This window comes from Anoplopoma fimbria, chromosome 8 (genome assembly GCF_027596085.1).
Source record: "Anoplopoma fimbria isolate UVic2021 breed Golden Eagle Sablefish chromosome 8, Afim_UVic_2022, whole genome shotgun sequence".
In the NCBI taxonomy this organism is placed as follows: domain Eukaryota; kingdom Metazoa; phylum Chordata; class Actinopteri; order Perciformes; family Anoplopomatidae; genus Anoplopoma; species Anoplopoma fimbria.
Genome location: NC_072456.1, coordinates 26,206,063 through 26,228,562, shown reverse-complemented (window position 1 = coordinate 26,228,562; position 22,500 = coordinate 26,206,063). Strand labels below are relative to the sequence as shown.

General features: G+C 39.9%; 2 protein-coding genes across 2 annotated transcripts in view; one reads left to right on the top strand and one right to left on the bottom strand.

Annotated features, from left to right (window-relative positions):
• Positions 1–4,436, top strand: part of tmem165 (transmembrane protein 165) — a 6,004-nt gene extending 1,568 nt beyond the window's left edge. The window contains exons 2-6 of the mRNA XM_054602796.1: positions 220–448; positions 982–1,157; positions 1,848–2,030; positions 2,329–2,434; positions 2,679–4,436. Of these exons, the coding sequence (XP_054458771.1) occupies positions 220–448; positions 982–1,157; positions 1,848–2,030; positions 2,329–2,434; positions 2,679–2,755 (771 nt within the window). The 3' untranslated portion in view covers positions 2,756–4,436. The remainder of the gene's footprint in view (positions 1–219; positions 449–981; positions 1,158–1,847; positions 2,031–2,328; positions 2,435–2,678) is intronic.
• clocka (clock circadian regulator a) overlaps positions 1–22,500 on the bottom strand; it is a 53,400-nt gene that overhangs the window by 20,556 nt on the left and 10,344 nt on the right. Inside the window, exons 2-22 of the mRNA XM_054602794.1 lie at positions 20,371–20,589; positions 20,181–20,272; positions 18,938–18,997; positions 18,506–18,654; positions 18,305–18,396; positions 17,107–17,196; positions 16,850–16,970; positions 16,633–16,746; positions 16,431–16,549; positions 15,168–15,250; positions 14,586–14,692; positions 14,342–14,489; positions 13,581–13,656; positions 13,311–13,455; positions 12,679–12,782; positions 12,371–12,505; positions 11,507–11,665; positions 11,078–11,284; positions 10,798–10,979; positions 9,235–9,499; positions 6,858–8,587 (exon numbers count right to left, since the gene is read on the bottom strand). Of these exons, the coding sequence (XP_054458769.1) occupies positions 8,363–8,587; positions 9,235–9,499; positions 10,798–10,979; positions 11,078–11,284; positions 11,507–11,665; positions 12,371–12,505; positions 12,679–12,782; positions 13,311–13,455; positions 13,581–13,656; positions 14,342–14,489; positions 14,586–14,692; positions 15,168–15,250; positions 16,431–16,549; positions 16,633–16,746; positions 16,850–16,970; positions 17,107–17,196; positions 18,305–18,396; positions 18,506–18,654; positions 18,938–18,997; positions 20,181–20,200 (2,601 nt within the window). The 5' untranslated portion in view covers positions 20,201–20,272; positions 20,371–20,589 and the 3' untranslated portion in view covers positions 6,858–8,362. The remainder of the gene's footprint in view (positions 1–6,857; positions 8,588–9,234; positions 9,500–10,797; positions 10,980–11,077; positions 11,285–11,506; positions 11,666–12,370; positions 12,506–12,678; positions 12,783–13,310; positions 13,456–13,580; positions 13,657–14,341; positions 14,490–14,585; positions 14,693–15,167; positions 15,251–16,430; positions 16,550–16,632; positions 16,747–16,849; positions 16,971–17,106; positions 17,197–18,304; positions 18,397–18,505; positions 18,655–18,937; positions 18,998–20,180; positions 20,273–20,370; positions 20,590–22,500) is intronic.

Genomic DNA, 22,500 nt, shown 5'->3' with positions numbered 1-22,500 from the left:
AATGCCAACAAAGACATCCAGTTTGTATTACAGAAAATATATAAATATTGCAAAAATAGTCAGATTCCCCATTGTGTTCCCTCCTACAGCGATGGAAAGTGACCCTAACCCAAATTAAAATCTTTGTGATTGCCCCTTTGAAGCATGGAGACATTGAAACCAGTCTGACCCGTTGTGTAACTTATCTGATCGTCACCGTGTTGCTTTTTATCTCGACAGAAAGCCTCGAGTACACATCCGATCGGCCCGGTGGTTTCTGAAGATGGCTCCTCCAACAAAGCGAACCTGGGCTTCATCCACGCCTTCGTGGCCTCCATCTCCGTCATCATCGTCTCCGAGCTGGGGGACAAGACGTTTTTCATCGCGGCCATCATGGCCATGCGTTACAACCGTCTCACCGTGCTGACGGGGGCCATGCTGGCTCTGGGGCTCATGACTTGTCTGTCTGGTTAGTAGGAGCTTTTATTTTGGGGTCTTGTATTAAGATAAAATAAGATAATCCTTTATTAGTCCTGCAGCAGGGAAATCTGCAGGATTACAGCAGCAGAGAGGATGGTGCAAACAAGAGAGAACCAGTATTATAAATATTTAATATATAATTTGTTTTTCGTAGTAATTTGCTTCTGCACTATACTTTTGCTCTGGTTTATGCTTTTAGATGCTTGTTTAAGAAAGGAGATGCACTTATGACTTCTGGTGACTAGTAGTTCTCTTGAATACCTATGTTGAACACACTTCCTGTAAGTCGCTTTGGATAAAAGCGTCTGCTAAATGACTGTAATGTAATGTAAATAAGTAAATAAGTAATCACACAGTAAAGAATATTAAATAAGTAAAAAAAGATAAATATCCACAATACCAAAAAAATATTATATATACAGACAGAATAATTATTGTATTGCACAACTGTAACATGGACATACTTCTCCATGTTTTTGCTGAGTAATAAGGAAGTAAATCTTTCCTCCCCCTCCCCCCCAGTACTGTTTGGTTATGCCACCACCATCATACCAAGAATCTACACCTACTATGTGTCCACCGCTCTGTTTGCCATCTTCGGTGTGCGCATGCTGCGGGAGGGGCTGAGGATGAGTCCGGATGAAGGCCAGGAGGAGCTGGAGGAGGTGCAGGCAGAGATCAAGAAGAAGGATGAAGAGGTGAGGCCGCTATTTTCCTTTCCTAGGAAGACAATCAAGTCGATACCAGTAATTAAGCAAACATCATTTATGCAACGCCTGCAGCGTGGATCCTGTTTCTATTGGCTCACACATGGTTCATTACTTCATCACCAGGAACGCTTCCTCATGGTGTTGAAGATAAAGTTGTATTTTACACATGCAAGGAGAGAAAAACTGCAAACAATGTATGAGCGTGAAGATTTGAATGTGAAATTAAATGAATCCAAAGTTAATGCATTAACTCATTATTACAAAAGATAAAGATTGGAATGGAACCCATTTTTATCCCCAGGCGTTATTGGTCTATGGCGGTTTTACAGTTTCAACTAGGGCTGCAACTAACAATTATTTTCATAGTAATCGAGAAATTGTTCTCTAAAATGGGGGGGGAAATATTTACGATCAACTTATTGTGATCCGCGATGAAATCGTACATCGTCCCATCCCTTTTGTAGGTTCAACCAAAAGTCTCGTTAATAATCAAACATCTGTTCAAATCTAGAACCGTGTCCATGAAAGCAGGTGAATCGTGACATTTCTCTTTTTATATAGTGACTAAGAGAGTGAGGCATAATGCGGTTATGAAAATACTCCCATATTTAAATCTGTAAATGGGGCGTTAAACCGGTTGTTTTAGTAAAAACACTCTGCCTTGTGTTTTCCGTGCAGCTCCAGCGGTCCAAGCTGGTCAACGGGGCTCCAGATGTGGAGGCTGGATCAGGGACCGCCATGCCTCAGGGGAAGTGGCACAGCATTATCTCCCCCATCTTCATCCAGGCGCTCACCCTCACCTTCCTGGCAGAGTGGGGGGACCGCTCGCAGCTCACCACCATCATTCTGGCTGCTCGGGAGGTTTGTTATAGAAATACAAAGAAATGCATATATTGTTAGACATGTGCACTTTATGACCAGGGGTGGTATCCTAAAGAGTAAGGTCACATGCATGTGTGATTAAATACCGTTTACAGTCTGTAGCGTGTCTGAATTTTCATCTTTGGTGGAAATCCTTTGTTTATGTGTTTGAAACAACCACACACAGCCAATCCCTCTCACTGCTGTGTTGACAAACTGTTAACTACATTTTTAGGAGAGTAAATGTTTCATTTTCTTTAGCATCAACATGACAGGCACGTTTTTTTTTAATTCCCAGGATCCATTTGGAGTGGCAGTGGGAGGAACACTTGGGCACTGTTTGTGTACAGGGCTGGCTGTTGTAGGAGGGAGAATGATCGCCCAGAAAATATCCGTCAGAACCGGTGAGATCCTGTTTTATCTATTTACAGTTCATTCCTAAAATGTACAATAATCTCATATTTGTTTAAAAGCAAGTTACATAAAAAAGAGTGGATTTAATTCTATGCTAATATAACCACGATAGATGAGAGAAAACATTTGTTTTAATCTTCCCTTAATCTCTAGAAGAAGTCACATATACATTTGTTGTTTGTCTTATAGTCCATCCCATAATTATATTAAATGATTTCTTGTTTTCCTCCACAGTTACAATCGTCGGAGGGATCGTTTTTCTGGCTTTCGCCTTCTCCGCCCTCTTCATCAAACCGGATGCTGGATTTTAATCGGACGGGAGACTTTCAGGTTTTCTCTGTACATACGTGTAAGATTTGGTTACGTTGCTGTAGAGACTGTTGTTTTGACCCTGTGTGTGTTTAACAGAACATGTGAACGGCCCAACAGAAAGCCAATGTCACGCCCTCTACTCCTAGCTAACCTCCGTACCACAGCAGTCTGTAACTCTGGAGGGTTTCTGGTGGAGGTTATACACTGTTTTGTTATCATTAAATAACGTAACGCATTACGCACATCGAAGCCTCATCAGATACACTTTGAACTCCACACAGAAAGCCCTGGAAACCTTTCTTGAGACGTAAAATCCTCAATGAGAGGACACACAAAGTTAGAGGTTAGCTAGGAGGGAGCAGGAGGAGCTGCAGCTCTCTATAAGAGCTGTGTTCTCATCTGAGGGACAGAACACCAGAGTGTTTCTGATTTCTGTCCTCTGACTCGTCTGTAAAAGAAAAACTCTGGGTTTTTTGGCAGAAAAACAGAGTCTGACTTGCAGTTCCTCCCTCAGTCCAATAAAACGTCTCTTGCCTTCTTTTTGTTTTTAAATATTGAATGTTTTTTTTGTTTATTTGACCTGCTGGCAGACGGTTGTTTATTCCCTCTTCCTCTCTGGCTTGATATTTTTTGTCGTGATGCATTAAAATCACATACTTAACACTAGATTTAGATTTCCCATTGTGAGGAGGAATGCAAAAACCAGAACCAACAACAAATAGTTAAACATATAGCTCTGATTGTGTGAAGTGTGGTTGTAAGAGGTTATTCTCCATAGTCTGTTTTATTACAGTATATTGAGTTTGTAGAAACAGACCAGCAAAGGAGCCAAGTAATGTGCTGCTGTGGACGTATTTGTATAAATATATCGTACACTTAAACTAATATTATTCATTTTCTTTTGGTGTAAAATAAGTTTTGCCGTCTACTGTACACTGACTATGGAGAAGTACCTCATAAACCCCCCCAATCCAAACTATCCTTTAAGAAACCGTTTTTGAGATCTGATTTAAATTGAGATTATATTTGAGGAATATCTCCCTCGTTTATTAACCCCTTGTTTCACATAGGAGCATTCTTTAAAAAGAGTCAGAGACCTGAACCACTAGATTACCTCTGCGTCCAGGTGTCGCCATGCCGACGTAGGGACTATCCTTAAAAGAACCGCTACCAGAAAGCTACACCACAGCTGAAAAACAATCTTATGTGCACATTTCCTGCTTCCTGTTTCACATGTTAACTCTTCCTCAATGATTAAAGCCATTATTACAAACCCAGCTGCCTCTATCGTTAACACAAAATCAATGGCTACGTCAGGTACGGCATAGATTACACCACCTGCTAAAAGGTTCTGGTTTAAGTCACTTCTTTTGCCATAAGCAGCTGTGTGGTAGCTACGGCGACACCTGAACTCGGCATCCATGTTTCACCTGTTTATTTCCTATTTATTTAGCTTAATTTCCTTTTCCTTCTTTAAAGCTAATGTACTGTAGTAACAGGGAGATGGAGGTCACCACAAACAAGGAATGGAAATATATTTTTTAACGGTGAACAGACTAAAGCTGCATTGTCAATATTTGACAGGCTGTGAGATACTTTCTGTTTGTGATACTGGTTGGTTGAAAAGCCTATAAATCTGAAAAAAAAAAGCTAAATAAAAATCTTTCATGTGTCGTCTGATTTCTGAATCAGTTGTGTGTGTTGTCTCGAGCTGACTGGACAAAAGAAAAGTGAATAAAAGGGAACAGAAGTATTTATTACAGCTTTATTTTCCAATTAAAAGGGGCGCAAATGATTGATTTTAATTTGTTTGGTTTGGCTCAAGAAATTAAATGCAAAGCAGCGAGCTGTGGAAAGTGCTTTTAGTTTAATAAATGAAATGCAATATAGTCATTGTTTATTGGGATGTGAGAATATAAAGGTGTAGGACCTAAAGCTGACCAGCAGGGGGCAGTAGTGGACGTGAAGCATCAGAATATAAACTGAAAACTGCAGCATAATAGTGGGAACATGAAATGATTATATCATCCTTTAAAAAGGAGTGATAAGTTGTGACTTTATGCGAACATCTCAAACGATACCTGCTTAATCTGTGATGTCATAGCAGGTGTTTCCTTATCGTGACATCACTGATTCAGGTGAAACCAGAATCTAAAGAGTTCAGCCACTGCGCTTACAAAGTAGGTCGTGTTGCATGCATTCAATTAGGATATACTACACCATAACATTGCACCTTGACCTTTGACCCTCTTGCTCACATAGCTGTACCCTGCTATATGAGGATTGTGGGTCAGAATAGCCAGAAAGGCATGCTGGCTTTGCATCCTGTTACATGAGAGCGAATGCAGGAGGACATCCTGGTATTTCTAGTTTAGTGATTTCACTTTAAGGTCTCATTTGTAAGAGAGGTTTTAATCTCAATGCGACTTCCTAGTTCAATAATATATGTCTATACGTACAAATATACACATGAATACGAATATATATAAATATATATACACATATAGAAATATATATATATATACACGCATATAAATATATTTTATAGCAGCAATCTACGCTTCGTAACGTTACTACTGTTCTTTTTTGTCGTTACTGCAAAATCTAACTTCAGTGAGTCCATAACTTCTGTCGCTTTAGGTTATAGTTTATAAAGTTTTGCATTTGAACTGGGAAAATAAATATTTCTGAGTTCCATGTCAGAATTTCAACTGGAAAGCTCCCTGAAGTCAGATTTTTAGACTCGTAAAGTAGGATGAAACCCCACCAACCCTAACCTCAGAATCCAAGATGGCCTCCCATGTATCAAAAGCAATCAAGCTATAGTAACATGCTGTTTTTAAGCCCATCTGTCTCCCTTGTTTCTCATTAACTCACAACACAAACACAGCACTGTTCAACTCCTTTTAGTGAACATTATGCTAACGTATTGGATGCACAAAAATACAACTGTAACGTGTTGTTATCAAATAGTAATGCTAATAATAGCTAACTTTGCTGAAGAAAACCAAATTAAGTTTTCCATCTTGTACTTTAACGCTGTCAACTCGGTTGTGACGTCATCCCCTGCTACTAATTCCAATTTCCGAGGTATATTGAATGCAGCATTAGCCCTTATATGGCAAAGTTGCATATAAAATAAAAAAGGCCTATGGTTGGGACAAACTCAATCTTTTTCTGGCATTTGTTTGTATGAACGTTCAAAGTGGGTCAGGTGGTTTTTTGTAGTTGTTGCACTGCAGCAGTGGATTTCCTGAGCCAAACCAAAACACCACAAACAATATGAACTGAAATCTGTTTCAAGTGTTTACATCTGAACTACACAACATTTATCACAATGTGTCCTCTTTATTTAGGGCTTCCCGTCTCTTTGGATTAAAAAAACAAACATTTTCTCATGTTTTTTTTTTAGTGACTTGGCAACTGACTTAACTCAAATGTCTGCTTAAAAAAAAAAAAAAAAAAAAAGCTTGTGTCATTTTTACAACTTTGCATAACCATCAACTCACAGATAGAACCGGCTCTTTCTTTGGGGTGAAAGAGGTTCAACAGTCTTTGTATGCGTGTGTCACAGTTTGTTTAGATCCTTCAGGTTCATTTATGTTTGCACATTTAAAAGTAGTAGCTGTGGTTTGAGGTCATGTTTCTATCACTGTCATAGAAAAATAATTCAGTTCTATTATTTACTGCATCTGACATTGTGCAAAAGTCTCTCACAGCCACACACTAAATTACATTCTTGTTGTAGTTATATATATATATATATGTATATATATCATTTATATATATCTCTCCAGAGTGCTGTTTGCATGTAAAACAGGGCCACATATATTAGGTAGAGAACTTTTATATTAAATACTGAAGTGTTGCAGCACCACATCTGATTAAAAGGACTTCATTATTAACTAGATGCCGTCTTTACAGATGCAGTTTGAAAGAAGTTTAAGGGACTGTATGAAAATGATTAGTGGGAAGGTTTGGGTCAGAAAAGAGGGAGGGTTATTGAATATATCTTGGGGGAATTAATGGGTCAACAAGTCATAAAAGGTCAAAGTATGTGTCCATTAATTACTGATAATGAAGAATGTAATTCTACACAACCTGATGGCCATTAGAGAGAATGCAGGTTTAGGACACTTCTGCATCAGCTTCACTCTGCAGATCAGTCAGAACAGCATGCTGGCTTTTCATACTGCAAAAGGAGACCAGATGTATTTCTGGAATACTGCATTTGATGTACTGTGTGTTGGGACACAATCGTTTTCTGGCATACTGAATAGTGTGGTAGTATTGGAACACATTGAATATGTCGGTGTCGGGTTTCTGCTGCCACCAAGTGGCCAAAAACAGTTATTGCAGGTTTAAAGTGAGATTGAGTGAACATAAAGAGAATCGCATGAAGTTTAAAGAGCTGCAGTTGAATGTGCAGTTATCAAAATTTCTCAAGAAACAACACTTCCAACCACGAAACAGCGGTTAGTAGCTACGAGAATGTTTCAATATATTTTAGGGGATAAATACCTATAGATTGAATAAAGCCGCTTCAAAGACTTTATGAATGGAACTGAAATGAAAGGATCTCCGTGCTAAAAATGAAGAAATAAAGCATTATGTTATTATTGTTGCATACATTTAACTTAATCTGCATATTTAATATTAATATTTGACTCAAGTTTAAAATTTGTGTGCAGACTTTATGCACATTTTAAAAAGTTTTTTTTTAAAAAAAATACTTCAAAACATTTCTCATGATCAATTTGACAGTTTTATGAAGTCCTGTGAAAATATTGGCTCGAGGTTTAAACAAACTGTGACACAACAAGCAGCATCGTCTGCTGAGCAGACACACAAACTGGGAGTCTGTGAAAATATCAGCCACTCAGCATTTTAAGATCTTTTCTTTAGAGTTCTAGAAAACAAAAACAAAAACATATATTCAAAGCTGCGAATAACAGACTACGCATTTCATTTCATGCATCATATAAAATATTAGTTCTTTCTTTTTCTGGTATATTTACATAATATATTACACATCAAGTTCTGTACAGTAAAAGTTCAATCTACACCACATTCTTAAAAAATATTTTCTGACCCATAATTATAATTTTTTACATGAAAAAAAACCAAAAACAAGAATAGGAGAAAACATCCAAAAACAAACAAGCCTCTGGCTGGTTTTTTTCTCTAGGACGTCCTCGAAGCTTCGGCTGCATTAAGTTTATTAACCGGAAACTTCTGCATAAAAATAATCCTGTGAGGCGAATGGAGGAGCGAGCACACACACACACACACACACACACACACACACACACACACACACACACACACACACACACACATTGAACACACCGGGGGAGGTTGTGAGGGGGGTCCTTTATAGGGGTTGTGGCTCCCTGGTTTCTTGGAGAAACGCCTCCAGCCAGAGAGACACAGCGAGCCCAGTCCTGTGTTCTCTGCAGCAGGAGTTAAGTGCAAACAGCTAAAGATCCTTCTGGGGGTGGGGGGGGGATCCACAGCCTGATCGTCCAATCACGTCTCAGGACTCCTCTTTAGACCCCCCACGCTCTGGTTTGGCTCTCGCTCCGCTACTGATTGGCTGCAGCCGGCTACTGTGGCTGTGAAGCTGAGCGGTCGGACAAACTGTCCGTCCTGTGAGGAGCCAGCTGCTGTTTCTGCTGCTGTAGCTGCTTCTGTTGTAACTGTTGTTGTTGTTGTTGTTGTTGTTGTTGTTGTTGTTGTGTCGTGGCAGCAAAGGTTCCCTGCTGCTGCAAAGGGAACGCTGCCTGCAGGATCAACTGGGCAGACTGGTTTCCATGAAGAAGCCGAGGAGCCTTGAGTGGGAAACAAATTTGGATTAGTGGGATGATGAGAGGATGGAAGTTGACCTGAGGAGCCAAGTTAAGATTTAAAGTTACTGTGAGGAACTTTAAACTGGTTCTGAACCAGTCTCAGTTTAGTCCTGATCCTCTATAGACCTCCATCAGTAACCAGACCATCAGAGAGAAGATCGTCTGTTTCTATAAAGTTATTCTTAAAGCTCGTCATCGGAGCCACCGGGTCGGATTCTGGAGAAACCAGATGAAATCATGCAGGTTCACCAGAAACTCCTTCAGCTCAGACTCCAGCAGAGACCAGTCCACCATTTAACTTAATGGAACCTTCGTACGTTAGCCGTTAGCTCCATTGTTGCTAACGTTATTAGCTCTCGTCCTGCTGATTTCAACACAGATTTGTCGTCACAATGGAACGTTATAAAGAAGAGGCAATGAGCAAGCATGAATGCCAATCTCCTGAACTTATTAGCTGATAACAATTGGATATAAAACTTTTGTTGATGGTTATACGATATCATTTATCCGCGTTTCCGTTACACCACTAGCCAACTACATAATACAGAACACACAGTAACTGCAGTACCTGTCATTGTCATTTAGACCCGCTAAAGTTACATAAATGTTAACCCCCCCCGGTGTGTTACCTGTAGGAACTGTGTTTGCTGTTGGGCCAGTTGAGCCTGCCCTTGCTGCATGGCTGTGGCCTGTGACTGCTGCTGTACCTGCTGATGCTCCTGCTGCTGCTGCTGTGGTGGCTGCTGGGAGATGCTGATGGTCTGGGTCTGGCCCTGCTGAGGCGCGAAGGCCGTCACCACTTGGCCCATAAACATGGTGGTGGGGACCATGACGGCACCGCACGCCATCTGACCCGTCACCAGCTTGGTGAGCAGCTGAGGACTGGCAGGAAACCTGAGGGTCAAAAGGTCAGGTTAGAGGTCACGGAGGCACATGGAAATAGTGTTTTTTTACTATTTTACAAATAGAATGGTGTGGCAGAAACACAAATTAGGGCCCCGTGTCCACAAAGCGCCTTTTTCTGAGCGCCAGCGTATTTCTACAATTGTTGCACCCATCGTCTGTTTTTCTGAGCGACCACTGGGAGCGATTCTAATTGAAAATCTCTAAACTTTTTAGAAAAGCAAGGGCGACGTCATTGTAGTTCATTGAGGAGAAGCTCGTTTTGGCTGACTGTCTGTCCTGAACTTTATATTTCAGACAAAAGCTCATCTGTGGGAGCAGATCGGTCGGGTGGACACTGAATGTTGCTGGTAAGTGTTGTGCTTTTACAACCGTACGTCTTGTCTCTCCTTGCTCTGGTGGATACAAGCTCATCTATATAAAGTAGATGCGATTACAAAACGATTATCAATTTATCTTGATGCATTGAAATACATGTGTTAAAACTAAACGTACAGTGATTAAGTGCACGGTTACGGTGACACTAGATATGGCAACGGATGACATGCAGAGCGTATTACTTCTATCATACCCGCTTTCCTCAGTGATTCCATGTAGCTTTGGTTTGGTTGTAGAGTTTCATTGTGTCCTCAAAGAGGTCGAGATGAATGTTGTTTCTCGGTTGTCCAATATAGCGCAAAAGCTCTCATTCTCAATGACTGTGAAGGGGCGCAAATCCTTGGCAAAATAAGTTGCAATCTACTTTGTGATTCACTTTGCCTTTTCCGAGTTTGGCGGAAGAAGAAGTTTCCATACGTTAGCTTTTAAGCCAGGGAGTGCCGGTCGGATTGTATCCATATTAGGCTAATCAAGTTCAGCCGCTCTCACTAAAATTCAGCTAGTATTTAGTCTAGCTTAGAATGTAAACAAGATGCACGTGTATTATGTCTGTTGCGTTCAGGGGCAGCGGTAAGGAACAGACAGCCAGAGGTCACAGAATTGTTGCAGGCGATCATCGAGTTGAGAATTGAGTTTTAAATTTACGATTATTGAGTTTTCTGCATCGAGTCATAATCGTTCAAGAGGAAATCTCGATGCATCTAAGAGTCAATTTTTTCCCCCACCCCTAATCACAAAGTATGAAGCAGACATCCTCCGCTTGGTGCTATTGGTGAAAAAATAGAGAGCAGCCCCAATAGATAATACAAAGCAAAGAAGCAATGCTAGTCTACCATACAACGGTGGTTAGAGTGGCGATATGTGGTCAAGCTAATAATAATAACCATGATAATAAAATGAGATAATCAAACCTAATCTGAGCAGAACGGTCCTGTGCGAATGTGGCCACGGCGGGAGTGTTGGGCCCGGTGTTCTGAGCCAGGCTGGTGGCGATCTGGACCACGTTAGCCGGGCTCTGCTGAGGGATCATCATCGTGTTGTAGAGAGACGCCGACAGTGAGTTTTGTTGAGGCTGCAGAGTCAGAGACGTCCGCTGAGAATGAAACAAACGGGACCGGAGTTAGAGACTGAGATGAGTTTAAGGAACAGAACTAAAGTGGGGAAAAGGAGACTTAGTTTAGTTTGTCAGACCTGTGAGAGCGCCGTGTTCTGATCCCGTAGGAGTGTCTGCTGCTGTGGCTGGACGGCATGTTGTTGCTGCTGGATGCTGGTCTGTAGAGGCCCTGCAGAGACCACCTGACCCTGCATGCCGAGGGTTCCACCCTGCTGCACGATGTTCCCCTGGGCCATCTGAACGGAGCCCAGACTCAGTCCTCCGGCTGCTTTAGGCAAGAACATCTGAAACATACAGAATAGATACAGAATGACTCTACTTCTCATATGATTTATGGTCTCAATCTCTAGTTTCAAGTCTTTTTCAATACAGCATGATGTTCATTTGGTAAATTATGGTTAATTTAGTGTCAAATAGACCATAAAGCAGGGGATGCTTTAGGGTTTGCTGTTGGGTGACGCCACGATCACTACGTCCACTTCTTATATTCAGTCTGTGAGTCTCACCTGCAGGTTCTGTCCCTGGACTCGATGCAGCTCGTCCTGGATCTGCCGCAGCTCGTCCTGCTGCCGCTGAATGTTGGCCTCGATCAGCCTGGTCCTCTGCTCCAGCTGCTCCTTCAGGTTATGCATGACTTCTAGCTGACTGGAGAACTGCACCATCGACTGTCAGGGAACAAGAACATAGAGGGACACAGCGGGAAGTTAAATGTCAGCTGATGAGGTAGTGATTCATTCTAAAGACTGATTCAGTGATTCATATCTCGGGTAGACTGCTTTATACGTAAAATGTGTAAGTGTAGAAAACCAAAACATTGATGGGGATATGTGATCTTATTAGGAAGAGGAGAAAAGCGGAATTGGTAAATTAAATCTTCTGTTTATCAAGGTAGTTCAGAAACAATTCCACTTATAAGATTAGCTTTTTTAAATAAATTAAACCATAGCATACCATTTATAATAATATAAAAATGAAATTTACGAACTACAAAAGTGCACTCAGAAGAGAGCAGATCGCCTCTTGGTGTGTCTCCCTGACACATGACAGTGAAGATGAAAGAAACAGGGTTTGACTCGTCTCATATCATGCATAACTGCGTCAAAAAACAACCACGAGAGGTCCTCTGGCATTCAGATATAAATGTGCACAAACAAAAAAGATTAGTCTGATGGGTCCAGTAGTATGTGAGATTGGCCGTGGACAGACAGACGGATCACAAACACTCACAAACCAACACATGATCTCCCCCCTGGGCTTGCAGCTGGTGGAGATAATGAATCCAGTAATGAGGCTTCACTGACTGAAAACTCTGGCTCCTTAGACAAGACATGAATGAATCAGGCTTTTAGAAAATGACATAGATATCTTACTTGGCTGCTGATCTGAACTTGTTGCTGTTGAGGTTGTTGTTGCTGCTGCTGTTGTTGTTGTTGTTGTTGTTGTTGTTGTTGTGAAACCATGGATGTTGCCATGTTCTGTCCTGTATTCTGGGAGCTCATCGACTGCTGAAAGAATGAACACAGACCAACATTAACACCAAACCAAACAATGAATAATGAAGAAAGTTCAGAACAAATCACTTCAGATTATTCCAATTAACTATTACTAATTAATTATAACATCTTCTCCCTAATTAAAGCCCTTATACACCAGACTCCGCTCTGGTCTCTCCACCGACCTGACTGCTGATGGATGACCTTCGTTGGGACGTCATCTCCACAGCGGAGACGGACTGGCGACCCGGAGTACTCCTACTGTCGGCCTGGAGCTTCATCTGTGACGCTGAGAGGGAAACAGAAACATGTGGTTGAGTTAGACTTTCTCGTTGTCCATCATTTTAACAGACAGGGTTGTAAATATTCTGTCATAATCTATTATTACCCTTCATTTTATATTTTATTATTAAAATAAGGCTAAAGGCACATTGAAAAGGCAGATTCTTTGATTTTAATGAAATACTTTCTGGTTAAATTTAGCAAATATCTCCTCACGGTTGTCTACCTCTCGTTCTGTTTGTAATTAAAAAAATTCTGTGTTAATACACAGCTCTGGCTCTGTAAATGTGAAAAACAAAGTAGATGTTTTTTTTTTTCAACAAAAGCCCATATTGAGGTTTGCATATGAAGCTTCGATAGTCTGGTATTATTGTTGTGAGCTTTCTTTGTGTGTTTTTGACAGCAAGTGGGAGAGCAAACTGTTTTTTTCAGTTTCAAATTTCAGTCAATGACGGAAAATATTCGGTTCAATGCAACTTCTTCTCAAGTCCACCCTAATATAAAATGTTGAAGTCGTGTAGAGATCGTTGCTTACAGGGCGGGTCAGACACAGCGGTGTGGGAGGATTTCCGCGAGCTGCGAGACGAAGCCGACGGCGTGCGGCTGTGGTTGAAGCGCTCCAGAGCCTCCTTCAGGCTGGACGTGTTGAGCTGCGACTCAGAGCCTGAATCCTGAGACGTCTGTGAGGTCGGAGGGAGAAAGTCAGCCGGGGTCTCCGTGCAAATCCATCACAGATATCTGATCCATCATTCTACAGTTAATGAATTTAAAACAAAAACACACAACTGTTGAGCAGAAGTCTCACCTTGTCTGCTGTGATCTCAGGTTGAGATTCTTCAATCCCGAGCTCTCTGCGCTGCTCTGCTCTCACTTCAGCGTAGCTGTGGAGCAAAGACGGTGAATGAACATGTTGATTAAAGAGACAGATGTGAAGGACAAAGATGATGTGGTGTTCTACTCTTGTCCCAAGGAATTTTAATGTCTCTGGGTAAGAGCTGTTTCACAACAAGTACAGAAAATCTTCGTGGAAATTTCGTAAAATCGTATTTGATCATTTCTTGTTAATGCCGGGGATAAAACATTCAGATGGACTTAAATTTCAGCAGCTTACGAAATGTTTGACCAATAAAATCCTTTGTTCTTACTAATGTCATAATAAATATGTCTTCATTCTGCATAATAATTAGCCGTGTGCTTCTGTTTGTTGCAGGGAGAATGTGTATTTTCTGAACAATGGGCATTTGTTTTCAGGGTAACAGGATGTCGGTCAAAATTGTTTTTCTTTTTGGGGAATATTGATGTTTCAGAATAAGAGCCTGTGTCCACATAGCCTCTTTTTCTGGCAGAAAATAGTCCGCAGGGTGCTTCATCCTAGCGTTTCATCAAAAAGCGCTCGAAGATCTTTTTATTTTTCGATGACAACAATATTTTGACAAAAACTCATTGGGAAAATCTGACCATTTGCACAAGTAACACTGTTCATAGGTGTCTTGCAGATTTTTACGTATTCTCGCACCATATTCTTTCATCTCAGCTGGTGAGAAACTTTTAAAATCTTCCACGTACCTCACAACAGTGTGTGTGCAGACAATAAACTCTGGTCTGGAGTTCCACTGGTGGTAGGTGATGTAGTAGTGGGTCTGAAGCCAAATCCACTGCTGCCCCTTGGTGAGGAACCTGTAGTAGCAGGACTTCCCTTTGCCATATTGCATCACTGCAGACACGCAAGGAGAAGGAGCTGACTGATGGCTGACGGCTCAAAAAAGAGAGCTGAGAAATCATGGATGAAGTGGCTTTGAGATGAACTCACGGTGTTCGTGGCATTTGGCCAGCGTCTCCAGGTCGTCTACGTGGTAGTAGTCGTACCCTGACGTACCCAGCACCTCAAACGGGAGGTAGCCTATGATGGGAGGAGCTCTGGACAAACAAAGAAAAGGTTATTGAGGTGAGTCATTGGGAGACTTCTGCACACTTTCTCAAACACAAAAAAAAATGTTTTAAAAATTAAAAAAAGGCAGTTTAAACCATAATAGTAAGAAAATAGCTTATATGGTCTGGAGATGATTTCTTTGACATTTCACAAACTATTTAATATTAGTTATAGAATTCCTGCTTATGTCACACATCAACTCTTACAGAATGGGATAGCAGTGAAAGTACCCTTAATAAATCATCCATTGGTAAAGGGTAACTATCAGTTTAGAAAATGTCCTTTTCTTAGCCAGCCGCTCAAGCAAATCTAGCAGCAACTTGTAGATTTTACCATCATCTGGCTGGTGTTTGGTGCTAATTTTCAACAAAATTCAAAAATTGTATTATTATTTTTTTAATCCCAAATTGGAAGAAGACACTGTGAAAAATAAAATAAAATAAAAATGCATAAAAACTTTACCTGTGGTCCAAGAAGAGAAATTTCCACTCTAAACTATGTCTGGAGGTGAATTCCTCATTGGGCTCCTCTACAGTGCACATCTCCTGTGAACAGACAGAGGTGATGGTGCAAAATGTATTTAGACATCATCTACATTTATCTAAAAAACATATGTACTAAAAATGCCAAAATGCTGAAGGGTTAATGTTTGATTTTCAAACCTCTGAACCCCAAAACATGCCAGACAGGATCTAAAAGCACGTTTTCTTTAAACAATCAACAAAACTACATTGTTGATCACAGCCACATCATCAGATTTCCAACAAAGTGACAAAGTATTCCGTCATAAAAAGCAGCCAAAAAGAAGAGTAAAATTGTGATATTTCATAAATAGAAATGTTTTCTACATGTCTCATTTAAAATCTCGCCACAAATGAACCGTTTGCTTTAACCAGATACTGTAAAAAACATATAATTCTGAGCTCTTCAGCGCAACTATGAATCCATAATTGATTTATCTGAGAACAACAGTCACTTGACAGAAATTCAATGAAACTTCAACTAAAATGCGGGCTGCTGAACACAGAGCAGAGAGGAGAGGAGAGGCTGTCAGAAGTTTGTAAAAAAAATGGAAATAGTTAAATATATAGCACATAGAGCCCCCATTTTTTCCAACATTAGTAACATTTGTGGACACTTGGAATTTTTTTATTTTATTATTGTCTGTCACTGTTTTATGTTGTATGTCTGAAACTTTGTTTAATGTGCTGCTGCTGTCTTGGCCAGGACACGCTTGTAAAGGAGATTTTTAATCTCAATGAGGCTTTTCCTGGTTAAATACATTTTAAATAAAAATAAATAAAATAAAATAAAAATTCAACTTGCATATTTCTTTTTAAAAAAATATAATTTATGACATGGTAACTGTGTTATTCTGCACACAAGACATTTTTGATTTCTCTTTACTTCTAGCCATGATTGTGCTTTTTCCATAGATTTGCAGGACTTATATATTCAGTGAAAAACAAGTCCAGAGAGTAAAATGTAACAGGAGTGAAGAAATGCCCCCAAACTGCTTGGGGATCAGAGGGTTATCCGCAAAAGTAAAATCAACATTAGCTGCTTAACTCAGCTGGGAGAAAGATTTCACACAGTGTGAATAACACAAATATATATTTTCAAACAAAGAAAAAGTAGTTGCCAACAGTGGCAGTGCTCCTGTTGATCTTTTTTCCTAGCATCAAACCCAGATGTGAGTCAACCAGAGGAAGAGAGAAAGATCACCTTGATAAACTGTGGTTTGGCGAGTCTCACAGTTGCTACGAGACAAACTCCGTCTTCACAGGCGGAGTGAAGCGATCTCTGAATCACTCCGTCGAAACCGTTTCGGGAACATTTAGGCACTGGTGACAGATGATACGACAGAGGAGATGAGACTTGAGCACCAGGAGCTCGAGGCTCAGACGAGTAGTAAAGAGAAACTCACCATTATTCAGGGACTTGAAGTTTCCAATGAACTTGACGTACTCGTACACAGGCGGCTCTTGGGGGTCGATGGTCCCTCGGAGCATGTGGCAACAGAACTCCAGCTGATTCTTTGCTGAGAAAAAAAGAAAGAAATTACAGCATTAATTCAAGAAATTAATTGGCACAATAGCATAATAAAACAAAAGGAAATGATGCAAATCAAACATTAGACTCACTTTTCAGGTATTCGGGCGTCAGAGTCTCTCCTTCCATGATATGAGAGGACAGAGCCTTGTACACGTCTGAGTGCTCCCCCATGGGCAGGAAGTTCAACAGGTTCTGATCCACAAGATCAGACTGAAACACAGAAAAATGAACTTTAAACATGTGCATGTGTCCAACAGGGGGCACTGTTGACATGTGGGCTTTGTTAGAATATTCCCAAAAATGTGATTTGTGACTCCACATTGTCCATAATTCACTTTATACTCACGGGTAAGTGTTCTAGTAGAGACGTCACACTCTCAGAGGCGTAGATTATATTCCCGTCAGTCATAATTGCGAGGAAAAATCCATCTAACGCCTGACAGAAACAAAAATTCACAGAAACAAAAAGAAAAGGACATGTAAATCATTTTCTTTTTACATTCAAAGCTTCTATTGAGGCTTTTGAATCAAGCTTTGAATGTCTGTCGTCGTACCCTCAAACAAAATCCCTCAATTTGATTAAATGTGATTCATTTGATTTAATGAGTTTGTTATCTTTTTATCAAACAACCTTTCTTTAATGAATATAAATATATAGCAAGCAGGAGAACAAACATATTTTTGACTGCAGTGAAAATGTTGTTTTTGAAAGACTAAACGCTAAATACTAAAGCAAATTTTCATGTTGTGAATTATTATTCATTACCGATCCCGTTTGTAACCGGTACCCTAAACTTTATCTTATATTTACTAGTCTTTGCTCTTCTCCGCTCCCTGCGTGTGTTTTGTTTCGTCTTCCACACAGATTCAAACCACATCGGGAGCGTTTCAAAAGCGTTTGAGTTTTGTCTGCCTGACTTGCAGCTTTTGTTGATCTCGTTTTTTCCTGAATATTTGTGCTTCTACCAGTAAGTAAGTAGACTTCGTAGTTGTTTTTTTGTTGGTTTGAATTGTGTGTAGTGTAGCTATTTTCTACTTTGATGTGCTGTAGCATACAGACAAAGTGAATACCATGAAAAGTCCAGTTATGAAAGACATGGATAACATATTTGTGGTTGTAGTGATTTCATACAATCGGAAGGTATATTTAAAAAATGACTGGTTGTTCTAGCGGTTACACTTCCTGCCCGGCTTGATCTGATCTGTGCAACGGCCCTGCTGCTCCATCAAAGAAAATATACCAGACGCATATCCTTTTGCGAAGCAGAGCCGACTGAAACACGCTATCTGGTAGAATCCAGATGTGAGCCCCGCAAACAGCGAAACACGAGAGCAGAGGATGATCGTGTGAAATTTTAGCAGCGGCGCTCATAATCCTGCAGAGGCGGTGAAACACTGATTAGTGAAGCCTAATCTTCATCTGCATCTGAGATAAAACACTGGGTTACTGGGTTTAAACAGAATAAATACACATGCAACAAAAAAAAAGAAGAAGCAGTGCAGTATTCGAAAGACGGCCCAAGAATTCTGTCCTCGATGCTCACCTCCAACATCAGCTGAGTGAACTCTTCATTACTAAGAAAAGGAGGCTTCCAGTCTTGTCTGATCTCAGTCGACTCCGACTGAGCAGCGATTTCTGAAGAACGAGACAAACAACACGTCAACAAACACGTTCAGCTGAAGTGTTACACTCACAACTCTCTGAATCAAACTGATTTTCTGTCTGCGATTTGAGCGATCCTCACCCTTGTGTTTGTGCAGATAGTCGATGCTCTTCTGCAAAATAGTGGACTTGTCCATCTTGCGGGTGTTGCCCGGCAACATGGTGCCCAGCTCCTTGATGAGGACATTGAACTGGTCTCTGCGTTTCTTCTCGGACTTGTTTCGGGACTCTCTGTGTGTCGAGACAACGAGAATAGGAAAAGGTTTTGTTTTGATAACATACAGTAGTTTGGTAATGTTTACAGCTACATTAGCAAATGCTGCAAAATTGTAAGTGCATTCATTTTGGGAGAATAAACCACATCATGAAAACTTTATAGGAACATCTAATGTAAGTTAAGGCTGATGTATCTTTGCATGGGAAGCTTTATTCTCATATAAAGTCTCATAAAAACTTATTTGTAATATCATGGAGGATGTTGTTGGATCTGAACACTACTCAGAAGGTGTCGTACCGTTTTGCTTTGTCCTTTTCATCCCCTTCCATTAACCCATCAAAGATACTGCTGTCATCCCTGCAGAACAAACACCGACAGTTGAAGAGGTCCCCTAATATTCAATCTGCAATAATCTTTATGAACACTAAGAAAAGAGAGTCTCTGCTAATCCTACGTATTTATTTCAAGGTAAAAGCAGGACAGAATAAAGCTGAACATAAAGAACTTGAACACTGTAACCCCAATGTGACTTATGTCCACTGCTACCGAGACAATTATATATTTTTTCCACTAAAAGTTAGAGCTTTGAAAAACCTGCAAAAAAAAGAAAATCAGTGATAGACTCTGTTTCCGTTGCCAGTGAACAACTAGCCTTTCTGTTTTTACTGGTGTGTCACTTTCACTATAAACAACGTGCAGTAAAACAGGTTTTAGTAAACAATGAAAATGTTACCGTGGTAACGTGGCTACTGTTGATATATCGTTTACTTATTCAGTCTCTCTGTCAGACTCTCAAACCAGTTTTGTGATTGTTGGAACAGTGGAAAGACTAACAAAGACATGTTTTAAAACAAAATATTTATTTAGTTCCTCTTGGGTTTGAATAGGAGTGTTTTATGACAATGAGCAATGCAAAGTGACTGTTTCTGTCAATGGAGCCTGGTAGCTTTGAGTAGAGAATATGTAAATAAAGGGTTTATTTTAATCGAACCAGAGTTGATGATTTTTTGGAACAGTGGAAAGATTAACAAAGTTTTGATTAGTTTAATTTTGTTTCTGTAGAAATGAAATGTGGTTTGATGTCAGTGAGGTAAATGACTGTTATTTGACTGGAGTCTTGTGGCTTTGACAAAAAAAGCAGATTAACTGTATACATCCCTGTTGTTTTTATTTAATTTATATATTTACTTCAATGCGTGTCACACAGAATCAAAACTTAAAATAGGTGAAAATGAAGCTGGAGACGATAAATACTCGTTTCTACTGCAGATTATTTTATCCAGGGAATGAATGCCAATTGTAACCTTTCCCACTGAAGACAAAAGCTAGATCTTAATGATTTTTTTGTCCAGTAGGAAAGAGGCTTTAGTCAATTGATCGAAAATCAATCTGTGGCAATTGTCATAAATAACGGGTTTAAATCATCATCTAGCACAAATCATTTTTTTTCGGGATTATTGGTAAGAAAGATGTTGTTAGATGCATGTTAGAGACTACATAATTAATAAAAATGAATAAGAAAACATAACGTTTGTCTCACCGGTCGATGCTCGAGGTCATTTTGTTTCCTGTTCAGGGTCGCAGTGTTGGAGAGAGCTCTTTTAATCGTGAGGTAGACATTTGTGAATGAACCTTTGAGGAAAAAAGAAACACACATGAAATAACATCTCCATCACCATCGGAGTGATTCAAAACAAAGACAAGTCAGATGGGTCAAACAAAAACCTTACCTCACTGACAGTACAGCCAGTCCTGTGGGAGGATGAGGAAGCTGCTGCTGGATGAAGGTGGGGTCTGGGTGGAGACGTGGTGGAGCTCCGTGAGTCCCGGAGGAGAGTCACTGAAAGTTTCCTCAATCAGAGAACAGAAAGTCGACAGGAGGTCTTCGTTGAGCGGAGTTTTTCGTCTGCTTCGGGTGCGAGGCTGGCACATGGCAGCAACATCGGAGTCTGTGAGAGGAGAGAAACACACACGTTGTTAGTGCTCAGATACAGAAACAGGTTAGTGAGCCCGTCAGCTCAGCTTATCAAGTACAAAGTGAGGTTGGCGAAGGAGAAAAGATTGATGCGCAAGACGTGATTAATTACAAATGAATAAAATATTACCTCAGAACGTCTATTCCTAACCACTTTTCCTTGACAGCAATGGAAAATATCACAAGCTCAACAGAGATGTGAAGGAGAATTCATAAGGGTTTAGGAAAAGACGACTCTGGAACTTAGAGAATCCGACTACACTTTCACTAAACTACGTGATTATGATGTGACGGAGGACGTAGGTCTGCCATGGCGAAACTATAATGAAGAAGGACTATGGTTGTATTTTGCTTTTTAATAGTTTAATAATCTATCATAGCCCTAGCTTGTTGTTTTTCACTAATTACATTACATTACATTTACATTACAGTCATTTAGCAGACGCTTTTATCCAAAGCGACTTACAGGAAGTGTATTCAACATAGGTATTCAAGAGAACTACTAGTCACCAGAAGTCATAAGTGCATCTCCTTTCTTAAACAAGCATCTTAAAGCATAAGCCAGAGCAAAAGTATAGTGCAGAGGCAAATTACTACGAAAACAATAATTGCAACAGACTAATCCGAATATAGTAAGTGCTACAAACTACTACGAATAGGATAAGTGCAGTAAACGAATACGAATTCAATAAGTGCAGCGAACTGATACAAATACAGTAAGTGCAACAACTAATACGAGTGCAATAAGTGCTACGAGGAAGGCTCAGGGTAGTACTTCTTGAAGAGGTGAGTTTTCAGCCTGCGCCTAAAGACTAATGCTTCTGAGTATTGAGAATTAGGTTGTGTTTATTGAAAGTTTGCTATATTTATTGTTCATTTTATTTCTTGTTTGGTTTGTTTACTTTCTTGTCACGTTTGAAGTAAATAAATACAAATAAAATATAACAAAATGGTTTTTAATCTAATCTAATAATATTCATCAACATGAATCCCATAAGTTTATGACTGATTCAAAATAATTCTTAAACCTGTGCAAGATAGGCATATTGTTTGTTTTATATGAACGGCCGAATAGTGCTTGACTTTAAATGTTGTTCTTCAGCGAAAATTACTTTTAAAAATTGTTGTAGAACCGGAACACGTCACACAACCACTGATCTGTCCGATTATCCAACTTAAACTAATGACTGCATCAAAAAATGTCACAATACAGGGAACAGGGATGAAATGCAACATGGAAATAGTTCCATATGATATTGGACTACGAGGTTAACAATAGTTGGCAGGAATTGAAAGGGAAAGCTTGGTAACCATCATTTCAGCACCATTATCTTCACTGAGCGTAGAAACAAATCACAAATGCATCACAAATCAAGCTCCCATCTTGATTTAACTGACCTACAGTCAGTGATAGATTCAGCACATCACTGTCATGCTGACATTTTCTTCCCATCACCGGACTCAAACTCTTCTCTTTGCGCAGGTAGGCCTACAATAGATTAAAATGAGAAGCCCCGCTGGGTCTCTAGCCCAAATATCTGACCCACTTATTTCATGAACCATTTACAGTCAGAACCTGAGTGGGAGGTTTTTCTCACCAGAAGGGCCTATTTGTGCTGGTGAGAAAATCCCTTCTCTCCATGAATGGTGATATACATGATGTGTCCTGTATTACAAATGTGACAGATGAAATATTTGAAGTTTTTGCTTTTTTAGGGATTTATACTTAAGTCGTGTAACTGAATATATATATATATATATGCACAAAAATGAGTTGAATTATAAAACCTACAATTATTGATTTAACAAGCATTATCACATGTTCACGTTCAAGGTAAGTGCCCAAAATAACAAACCAAGCCATCACAAACAAAAAATTTATTTC